This window comes from Dama dama, chromosome 14 (assembly GCF_033118175.1).
Source record: "Dama dama isolate Ldn47 chromosome 14, ASM3311817v1, whole genome shotgun sequence".
NCBI lineage: Eukaryota > Metazoa > Chordata > Mammalia > Artiodactyla > Cervidae > Dama > Dama dama.
In genome coordinates, this window is record NC_083694.1 from 28,462,769 (window position 1) to 28,478,793 (window position 16,025).

The following is a 16,025-nucleotide window of genomic DNA, read 5'->3' on the forward strand; positions in this document are numbered from 1 at the left end:
CAGTATCAAGGTCTTTTCCAATGAGTCGGCTCTGCATCAGGTGGCCATAGTATTAGAGCTTCAGCTTCAGCATCAATCCTTCCAATGATTCAGGGTGGATTTCCTTTGGGATTGACTTGTTTGATCACCTTGCTGTCCACGGAACTCTGTAGAGCCTTCTCCAGCACCACAGTTGGAAAGAATCAATTCTTTGGCACTTAGCCTTTTTTATGGTCCAACTCTCACATCTGTACATGACTACTGGAAAAACTGCAGCTTTGACTGGATGGACCTTTGTTGGCAAAGTGATGTCTCTGCTTTTTAATACTCTGTCTAGGTTGGTCATAGCTTTAGGAGCAATTAATTTCATGGCTGCAGTCACTCTCTGCAGTGATTTTGGAGCCCAAGAAAATAAAGTCTCTCACTGTTTCCATTTTTTCCCTATCTGTTTGCCATGAAGTGATGGAATTGGATGCCATGATCTTAGCTTTTTGAATGTTGAGTTTTAAGCCAGCCTTTCAACTCTCCTCTTTCACCTTTATCAAGAAGTTCTTTAGTTCCTCTTTGTTTTCTGCCATTAGGGTGATGTCATCTGCAAATCTGAGGTTACTGATATTTCTAACCAAAATGATCACATGGATCACAGCCTTGTGTAACTCAATGAAACTATGAGCCATGCTATAAGGGCGACCCAACACGAATTGGTCTTGGTGGAGAGTTCTGACAAAACATGGTCCACTGGAGAAGGGGATGGCAAAGCACTTAAGCATTCTTGCCTTGAGAACCCCATGAACAATATGAAAAGATGCTATTGTCTCTGCTTTATGTCGTGGGCCTGAAAACTTGGTAAGTCAGCAAAACTGGTGGAAAGATAATCTGATATCAAGTGGAAGAAAGGAAGAACAAATTGGAATCCAACTAGAACTAATAGGACAATTGGAACCTGTGTCTATAGTTGCCTTCCCCCTCAATGACACCGATGGCCTGCAGAAATTGCTGATGCTCTTTGCCACAGTACTGTTTGCCTTGAAGAATGTTCCGGAAGAGATACGGTGGGAATTGTTGGAGGAAAGAGCTTGCCTGCTGCCCCAGGCCATACAGTGAGCCTTTAGATGAGTGACAGTGTATACAAGCTGCAACAGTGCGTGGTACCCTACACAGACTTTCAGAATACAATGTCAGCTGCTGCACTTCTGCCCTCCAAATCTCACCATGTCTTTTTGGGCAACCTTCATCTAGAATCACACAGAGAGGGAGTTTTGGTAAATATAGTTCCAGTTTCCTATGTTGCTAAACTGCAGAAGCCACCACAGGTCACCCCTTGTCATCTATACATACATCATTTAATTGTACTCAACTGTACTTAACAGACAAATGCAAACTCACTCTCCCACCTAACTATCCTTTGCACAGCTGAAAACACTAGCCCTCTCCCAGAAAGAGTATCCAAAATCTCTTTACCCATCTTTGGGTGATTTCATTCTTCTTAGAGCTGAATCACATTCTCCTTTCAATAGTCTATAACTTTGATATTCAGGAATTACTGTGATTCTCTGAGATCCATCTGCCTTCTCCATTGCTGTATAGTCAAGTTAAACGAGGATGTGGGAGGAATCATCACCTTTGCCTCTCACCAACCACTGTTGGTAGCATTACACCCTCCACAAATGCAGTAATGGTTTTGATTCAGTGTTTAGGAGGGTAAAGGCAGTTCTAGTGGCTTCCACTTGAGCCATAAGAGCCATTACTACATGGGTTAGGGAGTGAGTGGGGATTCTAACAGCTGTTGATGATGTTCTTCCCAAATATGCATTCTAGAACTGGAGACTGTAAACGTGAGGTCGATCTGGGGGCTTACCAAGCCCATTGTGAAATGAATCTGAGCTAAAATCCTGTTGATTCTCTGACTTCCACAAGCTTCTATTTCTGAGAGATTGGACCAAATTTTGGTTCTGGGCTAGTGCAAAGTTATCCTTGTAAATGGCTGTAGATGTCTTTTGGGAAGCCTAGGAGGAAAATTTATGTTATCCATATTTGGCTCTGTGGTAGAGTTCTTCAAGGACCTGACCTTCCCTTCTCTCAAGGGGCTCTGGGTCTGTGAAATGGTTCAAGTCTGGGAATTGGTGGGAGGAAAGGGGGCCAGGGGATGAGATGGTTGGATGGCATCATTGACTCAATGGACATGAGTTTGAGCAAACTCCGGGAGATAGTGAAGGGGAAGGAAGCCTGGTGTGCTGCAGTCCATGGAGGTCGCAAAAAGTCAGACACAACTGAGCGACTGAGCAACTACAGCACTTTATTTTTTCAGTGATTGAAGTCATACTTCTGTTTGCCAGACCTAGAAGTTTTCTCCTTATATTAATCAGGTAAAACTTTAGTAGACTGCCTTTCTATTTCAGTTCTAGGGACACAGTGATTAATTAGGCTGTGTCAAAGATCTCTGCAGTTCAAATCTTTCTGGTTACTGCTTTGGCTGCCTTTATAGTACTCCCACCTTCTCTTTATAGTACTCCCGCCTTCTCTTTGGTGACTGAGTACTGTCATCCCTTCTGCCATGGGGCCCCACTATCCCTCATTCAGTTTTGGGAGCCCTGTTTGATGGCAGGAGTTCACACTTTTATTCCTGGCCTCTGGAGAATAGCCACCACGGAGCTCTTCAGGGAGGCCAGCGCTTCTCTCATGCAGGTATTTCTTTTAGCTTGGTGAATGGCAAGTTACCTGGATCCTTCCTGGGACGTGGTTCAGGGGTGGGTAAGCAAGTCTTACATATTAAATCCACTCAGCATTGTGATCTCCCTAAGCCATCAGATAACTTCCTCCTCAGTGTGTGAAACTTCAGACATTGCAGTTTCATTTAGTGTAGGTCACCTTTAGATTGGAAAAGACTCGGACACTGGGAAAGATTGAGGGCAAGAGGAGAAGGGGACGACAGAGGATAACATGGTTGGATGGTATTCCCCACTCCATGGACTTGAGTTTGAGCAAACTCCGAGAGAGTGAAGGACAGGAAGCCTGGCACGCTGCAGTCCATGGAACCGCAAAGAGTTGGACACGATTGAACCACTGAATAGCAACAAACTTTAGTTCAGCTCTCAGCCAACCAAGCAGACTGTCAAGAGTCATTTCCAGCTGCTTGAGCCAACCAATTGAATTCACAGTCTTGGCTCTGTATCAATGAATCCACTCATATCAATACATTCAGCTCAATCCAGAATTATTGGGACTTCCCTGGTGGTCCAGTGGTTAAGAATCCACCTGCCAATTCTGGGGATGTGGGTTTGATCCCTGGTCAGGTAACAAAGATCCTACATGCCACGGGGAAGCTGAGCTCTTGTACTCTAGAGCCTGTGTTTCACAAGAGAGGCCTTTGTGCCACAACAAGACAGACCACGTGCTGCAGCTAGAGAAAGCCCACTCACCACAGTGGAGACCCAGAGCAGCTGAAAAAAAATCCAGGGATTTCCCTGGTGGTCCAGTGGGCAAGACACCAAACTCCCAATGCAGGGGACCTGGGTTTGATCCCTGGTCAGGGAACTATATCCCAGTTCAGTTCAGTTCAGTCACTCAGTCGTGTCCAACTCTTTGCGACACCATGAACCGCAGCACGCCAGGCCTCCCTGTCCATCACCAACTCCCAGAGTCCACCCAACTCATGTCCATTGAGTCGGTGATGCCATCCAACTATCTCATCCTCTGTCGTCCCCTTCTCCTCCTGCCCTCAATCTTTCCCAGCATCAGGTCTTTTCCAATGAGTCAGCTGTTCGCATCAGGTGGCCAAAGTACTGGAGTTTCAGCTTCAACATCTGTCCTTCCAGTGAATACCCAGAACTGATCTCCTTTAGGATGGACTGGTTGGATCTCCTTGCAGTCCAAGGGACTCTCACATGCCGCAAAGAAGACCCACTGCAGCCAAATAAATAAAAAGAAATAAATATTTTAAAAAATCCAGCGTTATCTTTCACCTGAACCCAACACTACAGCACTCTTAGCATCCTTTCCCATATGTGTTTCCCAAGTTTTTGTTGATATAAATTGGCAAAATCTTGCAGTTCTTTTGGTGTGTTATTCACCTCCAAATAGGTCACGTTTTTTTAGCTTTGTCCTTGGGGCCCAACCAGACTCTAATCTGGCCATAGATCTAGAAACCCTCAAAGGTGGTGAAAGTAGCTCCCAGAGAGGATCAGTAGTCCCTTATAAGGCACTTGGCATAGGGAAGGCCTTTGCAGCTTCTTCAGGCAAAGGGAAACCAACCTCTTCAGAGTACTTTTACTGGTAAAGGTGATTCAATATAATTTGGGAGTTCAAGGTGCCAAATTTCATGAGTATCTGCCCAAATGTTTGTATTTCATATTTAGGGCCCCACTCCTTACCCGTCAGTTCCCTAACTTTATGTAAGAGTTAAACACGTGAGTTTGGAAATTCAGCTTATGTTGTCATCCAGTTCTTGCTGAATGTGGTCTTTGAATCAGTAGCATCTCTGCCAACTGGGAGCTTGTTAGCAATGCAGAGTTCTCTGCTGCACCACAGACTTACTGAGTCAGAATATGCATTTTCTGTGTGTGACTTCAAGGTATCTGTGTAACTTGTATTTACATTAAATTAAGACTGTGATTTCTATAAGTACTTTAAAATTTTTAAGTTCTCAGCAGTCCAATAATTGGATAAATATTACATTTGAGATTATTTTGGGGATTTTTATGATATTTTAAACTTTTAAATCTATATATCCATCTGAAATTTTTGCAGGTTAATGTTTTAGATGATTTCTACTTTCTATTTGGGAGTTCTGCAAGCAGTCTTAATTAGATGTGATGCTCCCTCTGGTGGACAGTGGATGAAAAGCATGCAGACATTTTTCAGGATACTGAAGGGCTTGGTTTTCGGCTGTTAAAGCTTGATATGGGGACTTCCCTGGTGGTCCAGTGGTTAAGAATCCTCCTTGCTAATGCAAGGGACACAGGTTTGATTCCTGGTCAGGAAACGACGATCCCACATGTGGTGGAGCAACTAAGCCCACATGCTGGAACCACTGAACCTGCACACCACAACTAGAGACTCCGTGTACCACAACGAAAGGTCCCACCCGACGCAGCAAAGATCCCAAGTGCCACAACTAAAGACCCAGTGCAGCCAAATGAATGAATAAATAGTTCCCGACCCAGGGATTGAACCCCTGTGTCCTGCATTACAGGCAGATTCTTTACTGTCTGAGCCACCAGGAAAGCCCAAAGAAATATTAAAAAAAAAAATTTTTTTTCCCTGAGTGATCATCTTCAGGACCCTCCCTTCCAAACTGTTCTCAACCTCTGACGTTTCCCATAACGTGTGTTTTGAATTTGAACCAAAAATACTCCAACCCGAATCAAATTTTGTCATAAATACCTATATAAAACTCACCATAATGAAAGAGCGCTGGGCAAACAGATATGGTAACAGTGCCTTATTTTTTTGTTTGGCCATGCCACGAGGCTTGTGGGATGTTAGTTCCCGGACCAGGGATTGAACCCGAGCCCTTGGCAGTGACAGTGTGGAGTCCCAACCACTGAGTCACCAGGGAATTCCCAACAGTGCCTTATTAACAATATTGATCATGTTATTTACATTGAGAGTCAAAAGATCTTGTCTGAAACTGGTAGTTGAATTTGTGATGATATGGGAGAAAAATTGTGCCTTTGATCTATTTATAATGGAATTTATTACTATGAAATATTTTGTGCAAATAATTTCCCCCCTTGCTTTTGCTATAATAATTACTTACTAGGATGAAAATAGTAAATGTGACTGGGTGCAATGACCTTTTCTTCTATATCACATTCTGATCTTAGAACTCAAATGGTTGCTTTTCCAGGGGCATAGGTATATATCTGTACAGTTCCTTTTCAGTTCTTCCATGTGACAAACACCTTAGACATTTTGTTTTAAAAGTAAAAGTTGTCAAAACCATTACTTCGCTTGTCTGGATCCAGTAAAAAATTGCCTTTTTAAAGTTAGCTTGTTGCCATTTTACTCTTTTACACATGGCCTATTCATGTTCAATTTAAAATACTTAAGGGCATTTATAGTCCTGGATTAATGTTGATTTTTACTCATTACTTTGGTTGAAGATTATGATGTTATGAAGTTCTCTGGTTTGTTTTGTTGTTGTTAGCCATCAAAGCAAAAATGATGAGAGAAATCTCATAAGGGAATAAAGATAGATTGATAGATCGACAGATCTGGCTTCATGAAAGAACTGTCTTATAATGGGAAGCCAAGAAACTGAGGAAAATATTTGTAACACAGAAAGGCATATATCTTTAACATATAAAATTCATTCATAAATCAATAAGAGAACTGGGACCTTCCCCCTCTTTGTTGCAGTCTCTAAGCAGTTGTGAGCCTCAGATTTCTCTGGGAGATTTTCTGATTCATAGGTTCTCAACATTGTCTACCCACTGGAAGCAGCTGAGGAGCTTTAAAAGAATACTGATGCATGGGTCCCACCCAGAGATTCTGCTTTATTTGGTTTAGAGTATGGTTTGAGCATAGAAATTTTAAGACTCTCCAGGTTTTTATAATGTTCAGTCTGAGTTGACAACTACTCTCTTTTTCACCATAACTAACTCCCTTCTTTGTGTCTTTAAATTCAAGTGCTAGGGTGAAATTGGCACAGCTGGGTTTAGTCAAGCTACTTAGGATACAATAAATAATTCTGCAGTTGAATTTCAAACTGGATATTTACATTAATATGTTCCATTCATATTTAAATAATCATCATATGTGAGACAAGCATGTATTAAGTTGTATTTTTAATTTGAATGGTTGTGATATTTCTCACAAATCAACTTCAGGAGTATATAAAAATTTAATTCTTGTTGGCATTTTTCAACTACTGTGTTTACTCTTATTAAGAAATAGATGTTAATTAGAAAGATTGATGTTGTACAGGTGATCAAGAAAAGAATGCTTGGATATTTAGGAAATATCTCTGGACAGTTTTTTATTTTTTGACTATGATATTAGAAGTTTAGGTGCTGAAAACTTAAACATTTTACAGAAGACTTTTTTAAAGTCTATGAAACATTGGTGTTCACTCCTTGTAAAATTTACTTGTAGAATTTTTAAAAATATCCAGATACCTGGGCCACAACTTTAAAGCCCTACAGGTAAGACTTATGCATAGGTAAGGCTGAACTGAGAACTTTTAGGAAAGGGGTGGGGAAAGATATAAGTAAATATAAGTGAACTAGATAAAGCTATGGGGTATAACTAATGGAGAGATACATATAGACTCTATGCATGTCTGATCAGTCGCTTCAATCATATCTGACTCTTTGTGACCCCATGGACTATTGCCCACCAGGCTCCTCTCTCCATAGGATTCTCCAGGCAAGCATACTGGAGTGGGCTGTCATGCCCTCCTCCAGGGGATCTTTCTGACCCAGGGATCGACCCCGTGTCTCTTATGTCTTCTGCGTTGGCAGGTGGGTTCTTTACTACCAGCGCCACCTGGGAAGCCCATAAATTCTGTAGCAGATCATTTTGACTATATTGGAATGTTATTTGTATGGAAGGTTATAGTGAATAAGGTTGGAATAGATTCTGGAATACAGAAGGCCTTGATGGTCAGGCTAAATAATTTGAACTTTATTTTGTAAGTATTGAGGAGTTCATAAATGTTTTTGAGTGCCAATATGAAATGTATAAAAGTTGAGAAGACTTGTGCAGGAGAACTGGTTTGGTGAATGTGACTGGGGAGAGATGTGGAAAGACTGGAAATAAGGATTCCAGTTAAGGGAAGATTTCCTTTACTTGTGTATGAAGTAGTGAAGGCCTAAGTTAGGAGGGTGTTAGAGAGCCTGGCAATAAAACAGGTCCTTTTAAGAGAAGAGTTGATACAGTTCATTGACTGATTGTCAGGAGAGGGAGAAGTAAAAGATGAATGCAGGATTTTGGCTTTAATTGTTGGAATAATGACACTAGTAGTAATGATAGTGGTGCTATTTGAAGTCGTTGGTGTGGCTGAGATCCTCAGGTAATAAGTTACTGAACAAAAGATAGTACTGTTGAGGACCAAGCTTAAGAAAAATCAGTTTTCAGGGCTGGGAGACAAGAGAAGGCTATTTAAATAAGGTAATAGTGCCCTTTTGGGGGGGCTTAGGTTTTACTGTCTGTGTAACATAAGTGATTTAATTCTCTGAGCCTCAATTTTACTGTTTTTGAAATGAAGGGGGCTTGAAATGATGAGATTGAATGATTTCTGACATCCTTTTGAAACTCTTCTACAGTTCTTGAGATCATTCCTGTATTTGTTGCCTCTTCCTCCTTTTTTTTTTTTTTGTAACAGCTTTATTGAGATATAGTTCTTATATCATATCATATATTCAGTGATATAACATAAAAGACCATTTTTTCTATTTTTAACTGTGTAATTCATTGGCATTAAGTACATTGAAATGTTATGCAACCATCTCCACAATTTTAGCACATTTTCAACACCCTCAAAAGAGGGTACCCTGTACCTTAAGCCTATCTTATACTTTAAACAGAGGAAAACCTTAAGATTTAAACCCTTGAATTCAGCTTATTTTCCACCTGCCTTGTAACCAAATGAATTCACAGCCACCTAGAAATCACTTTCAGTTCCAAATCAGCTCCTTGCCATTTTGACCCGCTAGGTGGCAGTGTGGGAACACCAGGTAGGAAACGTGAATGGAGGACTCTTTCTCGTTTCTGTTTCTACACAGCTACAACAGGCACTACGCAATTATATCTATTTATGGTAGTAGGTGTGGTTGTTATGCAGGCACCCTCAGAGGACTGAAAGTCTCCCACCCGAAGACTTTGCTAAGGCCGAATACTGTCTTTACCAATCGACGGTATTTCCAGTCACCTGAACCTATCTTCACAGTCCCCTCTGGTTTCTGTGTATCATTTGTTAAGTCCAGTGCCTCCTTTATCATTTTCATTGCTCTGTATCTTGGAATCCTGTTCAGTCTTCAAGCCAGTGTTTTCATTTTAGCTTTTGGCTCCAGTAATTCCTTGGGTCTTTTTTCACCTTTCCCTTTGCTTTTCCTTCTTCCTCCTAGTCTGAACATCCTCTGCGATAGTGATTCTTGACTTTGCTCTTGGAACCACCTGGGGAGCTTTAAAACATCCTGACACTCAAGCTACACTCAAGGTTAAATCAGGTTCTGTTAAATCAAAACCTTTGGAATTGCAACCCAGACATCATTATTGTTTAATCTCTAAATTGCCTACTAAATATTTTTGTCATCCTTTATCTTTTATACAGTCTATGAGAAATGAGCTAATTTAACTAGATCCACTCTAAGTTCATAGTATTTCAGTATTCCAAGTGATCTATGTCTTGATTTGTTTTCTTCTTTGTCTGTTACTAGTTCTTTTCATTCTTATCTGAAAATGTCTCTTTCTTTCCTGTGTTCCCACTGCCTCCGGCTTAGTACAGGCTCCTGTTTCTGTCAGTACCCCCCTCTACCCAAAGACTACCAGGAAAATACAAGCCATTGAACGAAGTGGGGTTTATTAATTCATTGCAATGAGAAAACTCACAGACCGTGGGGGAATTGTGGGGTGTCTCAGAGGATGTTGGAAAGGATTTTTTATAGGATTTGGCTTGTATTTGGCAAGTGGTTTGGAGAGGGCTCAAGGAAGTAAGACTTTGCTTGAAGTTGGATGTGGTCAGGAAGCTGGGCGATTCAGTGATTGAAATCTTACCTAGAAGGCAGGAGGAATGAATTGAGGCTACAGCTATGATTGATAAAGAAGCTGCAGTCACCTGTGTTAGCCAGGATGGGGAATGTCTGATCATTTTTGTGACTTGGACATTTTTTATGTTTTTTGTTCATGGTTACAGAGAGGTCTTTTTTTTTTTTTGTCTTGATCCATCTTTGCCACAGAATAGCTTTGTCTGACGATGATGCTTGTGGAATTACCTTCAACAGGGGGACACCACCCACTAGCTATGAGTGTTGGGCAGCTTCTAGCACTGTGTCTACAACCAGCACCTGAGATGTTTTCCTTATACTTTGACATTTTCTCCTTCCCTTAATTAGCCAAAGTTGATTGTGCCAGGCTGGCTCTGACAGTGAGGGGCAGCTTCTTTCTAGAGCAGTTTCTTAGATGACTGTATCTTTTTTTATAGCTCTTCCCTCTTTCGGTTTGTTCTGTGCAGTACTGACATAATAATCTCCCTTAATAAATGTCCCTGCAATGACTGATTCTTAGCGCTCTCAGATTAGCAAGTGGTCCTGTCTTATCCGGCCCATCTCTGCCCAGCCTTACCTCCCAGTGTACCTTCTGTCTCGATCGGACTGGTTTCCTCTGAGCCTCGGGAGCCAGTCATTCTCCCCTTGCTCTTGCCTGCTGTCACATGTGTTGTCTTTGCTAGTTTTGTGAGTTGACGGAAGTGACTTCCTGCTCTGAAGTGACTTCCTGCTCTGACCTTTGCTTTCTTCACCTTGAACGCTGCCTCTCAGGTATTCTTAGAATGAAAAGAGATAACATGTGTGAAAGTATTTGGTACGTAAGAGGCGTTCATACTTACCGTTCTTGCTCTCCTTCTCACTGATTTCCTTCATTGATCTGTGGTATTAGGTAATATTACATAATTTAGTTCCCAAGTTGGTTCTTACTAGATTTTATTTCGCATTTGGTTTTAGCCTCCTTGAGGACAAAGATGTAGTCTTATTTTCCTGTGAATTTCCAGGGCCTGGCACAGTACTGCGCATACAGGGATGCTTCATAAGCGTTTCAGTTTCTGCGATTTACAGGGCTATCAGAGCCGTGTGTCTACAGCCAGCTCCTGAGACGTTTTCCTTATACTTTGAAACTTTCTCCTTCCCTTATTTAGTTAATATGCTCTGTCGGTACTACCAGTTAAGAGAGCTAGTATATGTTGGGCCACAGGCTGAATTCTTTTTATCAAAATTATAATTCTATGTAACCACCAAGAAGTTTATATCAAAATAAATTTTAATAGGTGAGTATTTAATTTACCTGTTAAAGATGACTGAAAGTTCAAAGAAAGTAAATTTTAAACATAGATAACTTCATACCAATGTACTTTTACTCTCTGCCTCAGCCTACATGTAGTCAGCTACAGAGATAATTTTAGTTTTTTTAAAAAATTGAAGTATAGTTGATTTACAATGTTGTGCCAATCTCTGCTGTATAGCAAAGTGACTGAGTTGAGTTATACACATGTAGACATTCTCTTTACAGAGATAATTTTAAATAATTATTTAATCGTGTATAATTTTTAGTGTTGATCTTTCATGACTCTGTGTCTTTGAGTGACACAAGATAATGAAACTCTGATTTCCTATTATTTTTATTTTTGAATGATTTTAATGATTTTTAGAGTATTTGATTTTCAGCTTCTTTAGTTTACTCTCAAGTTGCTGTCTAATAAAGCAGACTTCTCTTCTGTCCTTTTTCTTTCTCTCTAGTTGTTTAAGTTTGGGTCTTCTGTCCTTTTTCTTTCTCTTTAGTTGTTTAATTTTGGGCACCTTAACCCCTGGACTTTTGTTTCCTCATTCATAAAGTAAGGATAATATCTATGTCATGTGATCTTTATGAAGGTTAAGTGAAAGAACACATCTGAGAGTACCTAGTATAATGCCTGGAATATTGTTGTTTCTCCAAGTATGACCCACAGCCATCAGAATGAGCTGGCAGTGGGCTTATTTTAAAATTTGTTTTTCTGTGTTTCTCAGAATATCTACCATTTTAGGCACAGTAGTGTACATTCTTACTGGACTACCTGGGTGATGTTGGTATGCAGCAAATTTTAAGACATGCTTACCTGCAGGATAAGAACACATTCCTTATGGAATCTGTCTTTTTGCCTACTTTGTCTTATTGGCACTGAAATTTGAGAATACTAGGGTGAAATAAGTATTACCTGAATGTAAATATTTGCAGCATATCTCAGTAACAGCCTGATTAAAGTTTTTACTATTTTTCTCTATGCTTAGCTCTGACTTTTTTCTTGGCAAACTTCACTTTTATCTATCTTAACTTTGCTTTTTGATTGATTTTCTTGAACCTGACCTTTTAATATTGGAGATCTATAGTAAGATCTTTTGTTGTCTTTAGTTAAGATGTACAACTCAAGCTAGCAGGTGATTCTAAAAGTCTCCTTTAAAATGGCCATGTAAGAGCCATCTTTAGTCATTAATTTATCAGTCACAGAATGAGTAACTTGATTTAAATATAACTTGGAGCCCACCCCTTAATGAGCAGGATTTAGTGAGCAGTGCATTTGTGGATGGTCAATTTATTGACAGGTCAAATGATTCATGTACTGGGCATCGGAAATGGAGAAGCATAGTAAGTGGCAGCTATATCAGAAACTGAGCTTAGTTTTCTGCAGCAGACTGACACCTTCTGAAACTCTTTTCTTGTATTTTGAAGCATCTCCTATTTTTTCCTTTTTCTTTCCGTAGATCAACAGATTACTCAATTACCCTGTTTGTTAAAGTGTTACTCTCTTTTCCATGTACTCATAGCATATATCTTTTATTCTGTGTACTACATTGTATTTTAGTTAATTATTTGAACTTATATTTATTATGTAATTTTCTGTCTCCCCTGGAATCTCTGATTGCAGGAACTATGTCTTTTAGTACTGCCAATATATACCAATTCTGATGGTTCTTCCTCATATAAATTAAATTCCTCAGTCTAGTTTTCAACCTTATTTTCTTTAGTACAGATAAATAATTTTATTTTCCTATCTTGGAGACTGATCCTCTGCCTTCCTTCTAGGTCCAGCGGCCATCCTTTTTGAAGAGTGTTAACGCTCCTTCTCCTTTCTTTCAATGTTGTCATTTGGAGAACAGCACATTGTTTTGTCTTTAAGGCTTTTGATCATGGATGAGAATGAGTATGATGTGTGGACTCCTTTTTGGGGGAGCCGTTACTCTTTTTAGGGAAACAGTTACTCTTTTTTGAGGTTAGTTTTTAATATTTATTAACCTGTTTGTCTACATGTTGTGGTAAAAAAAAATAGCTCTGTACTTGGGGCAAGGAGATTTAAGTTTGAGTCCTTCTTCTGTTACTTGTTAGATTTGTGACTTTTCACTTGCCTCATCTGATAAGATGATAGTTCCTATCTATATCCATGGGATTATAGTGAAGATCAATTTATTATAGTTAATATTATATACCAAAGAATTATGTAAGTGTGGTATATTATCAAAATCATCACTTGCATCCCTGAAATAGCTTTTAAAAAAATGGAAGAATTGGGTTTTTCTGTTTTTGGCTGAAGCATTCAGAAGTTGGTATAGTTACTTGTAGGTGAATGTCACCTATCATGTCTTTTGGATAATGAATCTCTTATTACTCATTCTAGAGGAATTTCAACCTGTTAATACTTATGTCATACCTGTTAAGGAGCTTTGTTAACAGATACATTTTGGTTCAGGTTCTGGTTTTGCCATTTACTAGAATTTTCCCTGATGCTCAGCAGGAAAGAATCTTCCTGCAATGCAGGAGATGTGAGTTTGATCCCTGGGTCGGGAAGATCCCTGGGTAAAGAAAATGGCAACCCATTCCAATATTCCTGCTTGGAAAATCCCAGGGACAGAGGAGCCTGGCAGTCCATTAACTCACAAAGAGTTGGAGACAACTTATTGACTAAACAACAATAACAATGCCATTTGTTAATTGTATGAACCTGAAAAATTACTTGCTGAACCCAGTTTCTTCATTGATAAATGGGGTTGATAGTAACAATATAACAACAGTAACAACAGGACCTACCTTACGAGGTTGCTGAAAGAAAGAAATGAGAAAACCTATGATAAAGTATCCAGCATCCAGTGCGATGCCTAAGATATTATTTGTGGTTGATAAGTAAATAGTAATAGTGATAGATGGTACCACCCTTATGGCAGAAAGTGAAGACGAACTAAAGAGCTTCTTGATGAAGGTGAAAACTCAACATTCAAAAAACGAAGATCGTGGCATCCGGTCCCATCACTTCATGGCAAATAGATGGGGAAACAATGCAAACAGTGACAGACTCTATTTTCTTGGACTCCAAAACCACTGCAGATAGTGACCGCAGCCATGAAACTAAAAGATGCCTGCTCCTTGAAGGAAAGCTATGACAAACCTAGATGGTGTATTAAAAAGCAGAGACATCACTTTGCCGACAAAGGTCTGTATAATCAAAGCTATGGTTTTTCCGGTAGTCATGTATAGATATGAGAGTTGGACCATAAAGAATTCTTTGGCTGAACGGCAAAGAATTGATGCTTTTGAACTGTGGTGTTGGAGAAGACTTGAGAGTCCCTTGGACTGCGAGGAGATCAGAGCAGTCAATCCTAAAGGAGATCAACCCTGAATATTAATTGGAAGGACTGATGCTGAAGCTGAAGCTCCAATACTTTAGCCACCTGACGCGAAGAGCCGACTCATTGGAAAAGACCCTGATGCTGTGAGGGATAGAAGGCAGGAGGAGAAGGGACGACAGAGGATGAGATGGCTGGATGGCATCATCAACTCCACGGACATGAGTTTGAGCAAGCTCCGGGAGATGGTGAAGGACAGGGAGGCCTGGTGTGCTGCAGTCCATGGGGTCGTGAAGAATCGGACACGCCGAGAGAGTGAACGGCAACAAAATGGTGAGAGTACGTATAGAGGATGATGACATTTAACACTTCTAGAGTACTCGCCATTACAGGAACAATGCCAAGGCTTTCAGCGTGCATTATCTTATATAATCTCACAAAATCTCCTGAGGTCTCTGTGAAAGTGTTAGTCACGCAATCATGTCTGACTTTTTGCGGCCCCATGAACTGTAGCCTGCCAGGCTCCTCTGCCCATGGAATTCTCCAGGGAAGAATACTGGAGTGGGTAACCATTCCTTTCTCCCCGGGATCTTCCCGACCCAGGGAATCCAACTCACCATCTCCTGCTTTGTAGGCAGATTCTTTACTGTCTGAGCCACCAGAGAAGCCCATGAGGTAGATATTCTTATTATTCCCATTTTATAGATAAGGGAACTAAAATTTAGATAAGTTCTAACTTGCCCTAGGCATCCAGCTAATGCTATTATTCCTGAAGTCAGAGCCCGTGAACTTTATTATTAATTAAGCTTTTCTTTCCTGTTTGAAATTTGTCAGATGTCAACAGTAATTATACATTCTGTGATGTAATAAAATCGATGATAAAATAATCTCTCTTAGAGATTAGGGAAAATTGTACAGACAAGATTGAATATATAAAACCCTTTCTTGTAATGTGTAACTAGCCCAGTAGTTTAGAGATTTAGGTCGAAAGTTATGTATTTTTTGTCCTTCATTATCTTAAAAACTTTTTTGTGAATAGCATCAGTTAAAATAGTGAAAAAACAATGATCCATTTATTAATATATGAAATATTATTTGTCATTAACCGCAAACTACTTGGACTGCATTGAGACTTTGTTTTTATCACAAAGACCCCAAATAGCAGAATGGCTGAAAGGGGGCGAGAGAGAAAGAAGAGAAGAGAGAGATAGATACAGATTATTATGTTTTCTGTGAATGCTCATTGCTGTTATTTATAAATATATATATTTTTTCTCTGTTGTGCTGTCTTATTTGCTCCATGCTCTTGTAAAAAAGCTGCTTTGAGAGTCAAGGCTGTATGAGAGAACATAATTACATAATTACACAACCTTCTTTCCCATAAATGGTCCCTTAAGCCTTTAGGTCAGCAATAGAGATAACTTAGTGGCTGTTCTTGTAAAGAACAAAGAAGTTCTATAGTTTTGTTTTTAGAGAAAGCAATCTTTGTGTTTGCATACAACAATGCTTTGGTAAATGCTGTGTATTTAAGGGAAAAATAGGGTACCTTTGGGGGCTCAGTGAGTATTTTGCTATTAGTCTTAAAGCATATTTTCATGCTGTGAATGATAACTTGTGATAAACTGATGCTCTGGGTGTCTTAATGGTTGCTCTTTTCATCGCCAGTTTAGTATGACTCATTATGTAATGCTCTTTAATGTTTTGCTTGAATTAATGTGAATGTTTTATGAGAATACCAGATTT

General features: G+C 39.8%; 1 protein-coding gene across 2 annotated transcripts in view; it reads left to right on the top strand.

Moving 5' to 3' along the window:
* SMYD3 (SET and MYND domain containing 3) overlaps positions 1 to 16,025 on the top strand; it is a 714,044-nt gene that overhangs the window by 9,516 nt on the left and 688,503 nt on the right. Inside the window, exon 1 of one of the 2 annotated variants that reach the window (XM_061160209.1) lies at positions 10,250 to 10,500. The exons of the other annotated variant lie outside the window; for it this stretch is intronic. Within the exon in view, the coding sequence (XP_061016192.1) occupies positions 10,469 to 10,500 (32 nt within the window). The 5' untranslated portion in view covers positions 10,250 to 10,468. Of the gene's footprint in view, positions 1 to 10,249; positions 10,501 to 16,025 lie in introns of those variants that run through there. 2 annotated transcript variants of the gene reach the window in all.